The following is a 2,681-nucleotide window of genomic DNA, read 5'->3' on the forward strand; positions in this document are numbered from 1 at the left end:
ATACTGTATTAAATTAACTCGTATATACTGTATTAAATTAACTCGTATATACTGTATTAAATTAACTCGTATATACTGTATTAAATTAACTCGTATATACTGTATTAAATTAACTCATATATACTGTATTAAATTAACTCATATATACTGTATTAAATTAACTCATATATATTCTGTATTAAATTAACTCATATATATACTGTATTAAATTAACTCATATATATACTGTAGTAAATTAACTCATATATTCTGTATTAAATTAACTCATATATTCTGTATTAAATTAACTCATATATATACTGTATTAAATTAACTCATATATATACTGTAGTAAATTAACTCATATATACTGTATTAAATTAACTCATATATTCTGTATTAAATTAACTCATATATACTGTATTAAATTAACTCATATATACTGTATTAAATTAACTCATATATTCTGTATTAAATTAACTCATATATTCTGTATTAAATTAACTCATATATCAGTGTAAGAAGAAAACACAGTGTAACCATATGACTGATGAGGACTATTGTTAACTTATTAATGGTGATACTGGTTTGTGTGGGATCAGGGGCTCCAAACACAGCAGAGCTGAGGATTTGTCGAGTCAACAGGAACAGTGGAAGTGTTAAAGGAGGAGATGAGATCTTCCTGCTGTGTGACAAAGTTCAAAAAGGTGAGCCTGTCCTCTGCTCAGGACTGGAGTTTTTTATTATAAAACATTATAAAAAGGTTTTATCTGATTAATGTTTTCTCTCTTTATGTTTGGACTCCTCCAGATGACATTGAGGTTCGTTTCTTCTCGTCAGATGGTTGGGAGGCCAGAGGCTCCTTCTCTCAGGCTGATGTTCATCGTCAGGTGGCCATTGTGTTTAAGACTCCATCGTACTACAACACGTGTGTCACAGAGTCCGTCACTGTGCACATGCAGCTGCGCAGACCCTCCGATCAGGAAGTCAGTGAACCCATGGACTTCAGATTTCTGCCTGATGACAAAGGTGAGCCTTTCATTTATAAACCCTGAGTGACTTTCATCTGTAAGTACWGCTGAGGATCAGGTTTCTTTCTTTAGTCTTTGTTTGACGGGACAAATATAAATACACAACACTAGGACAGTTAGAGCAGTTAACATATTATTAACATCATAGCAAGGTCAAATATCAGACTGTTGATGGAAAAATGAGCCAGTCTGCAACCAGTTTATTTAATGTCTCAGACACAAACTGCTGTTAGCTCACAGTTCTGACTGGACCAGGACTTACTGAAGCTCCAGGTCTTTGAGGAACCAGCAGGTCTGTCTGCAGCTGCTGAGCCTGACCTCAGGACAGGATTTACTAAAACTGTCATCAGATTCATGTTTCAGAGCATCTAACAGGTTTTCTGTCCCAAATCTGAACTGTTGTCTTATAGATCAGAGACCTGATGGTTGTTGCTGCTGCTTGAGTCCAGAAGATGACTCAGTCAGTCACATGAAGGTTAGGTTAGGGTCACATGAAGGTTAGGTTAGNGATCCAGCAGACTACTGTGGTGAGGATGTTTTCTCTGCTCCTGATAAACCAGAGCTGGGTTATATGGCAAAGAAAATGATCACAATAAATGTTTTCATATCGTACGATCTCGATGAATGTCACGACTTTTTTTGTTAACTGTTAAAAAGGTGACTGAAAAATAATTTAACAAATAAACAAATAAATAGCTACAGAAATAAAAAATCATGGCTGTTATTTCACTTTTACTAATATAACAAATAGCTGTGGTTCAGTACAACGTGAAATTATGTTTGCAAAGTATTTAAAAGGTATTTACCAAGAAAAGAAATATTTATGTGTAAATCATAGAATCTCACACTAACCCTAACTGCACACTTGCCAACTGAATAGGATCGGTGTTTTAAACTGGATTACTTTGGTTAATTCTGTGTTTCATTAGCATCTTATAAACAGAAGTGGAGCAGGAGAAGGTGGATTCTGATTGGCTGTTGTCACATTTCCACCATGTTTGATCGATAGGAGGCTCACAGCTGATCACTGTGATCGACCTGAGTTTTTCTCCATCAATAATGGTGATCAAATAATCACCCAGCTCTGTGGTAAACACCAGGATGCACACATCTGTCACTGATGTTCCTTCAGTTTTATCTGCTTTGGAGGTTTTTATTCATGTTGAGCAGAAACTCAGATGTAACTGTGGTTAATGCTCACAGTTTGTTGTAGAAACACCAGAGAGAACACTCCAGGTTCTGTAAAGCTGCAGAAACAGGAAGTTCTTCATGCACAACAAGGCCTGAGACTACACACTGACATGGAGCACTTCCTCTTTTCATAACAGACATGTGACTTCTGGTAGCAACACCTCGACTGTGAGCCTGCTGTTTGTCAGGCCTCAGCCTCACACTTCACTTTAAATTAACTCATACAGTATACTGTATACAGTATTAAATTAACACACACATATATATTTATATACTGTATTAAATTAACACATATATACTGTATTAAATTAACACATATATATGGTATTAAATTAACTCATATATATACTGTATTAAATTAACTCGTACAGTATACTGTATACGGTATTAAATTAACACATATATACTAGGGCTGTGTATTGGCAAGAATTTGGCGATACGATACATATCATGACAGACGGGTCACGATACGATATATCC

General features: G+C 35.2%; 1 protein-coding gene across 1 annotated transcript in view; it reads left to right on the forward strand.

Moving 5' to 3' along the window:
• Positions 1-2,681, forward strand: part of rel (v-rel avian reticuloendotheliosis viral oncogene homolog) — a gene marked incomplete at its 5' end in the record, with an annotated part of 28,231 nt that overhangs the window by 19,404 nt on the left and 6,146 nt on the right. Inside the window, 2 exon segments of the mRNA XM_014032482.1 lie at positions 582-686; positions 790-1,008. Of these exon segments, the coding sequence (XP_013887936.1) occupies positions 582-686; positions 790-1,008 (324 nt within the window).

This window comes from Austrofundulus limnaeus, unplaced genomic scaffold (genome assembly GCF_001266775.1).
Source record: "Austrofundulus limnaeus strain Quisiro unplaced genomic scaffold, Austrofundulus_limnaeus-1.0 Scaffold1463, whole genome shotgun sequence".
In the NCBI taxonomy this organism is placed as follows: domain Eukaryota; kingdom Metazoa; phylum Chordata; class Actinopteri; order Cyprinodontiformes; family Rivulidae; genus Austrofundulus; species Austrofundulus limnaeus.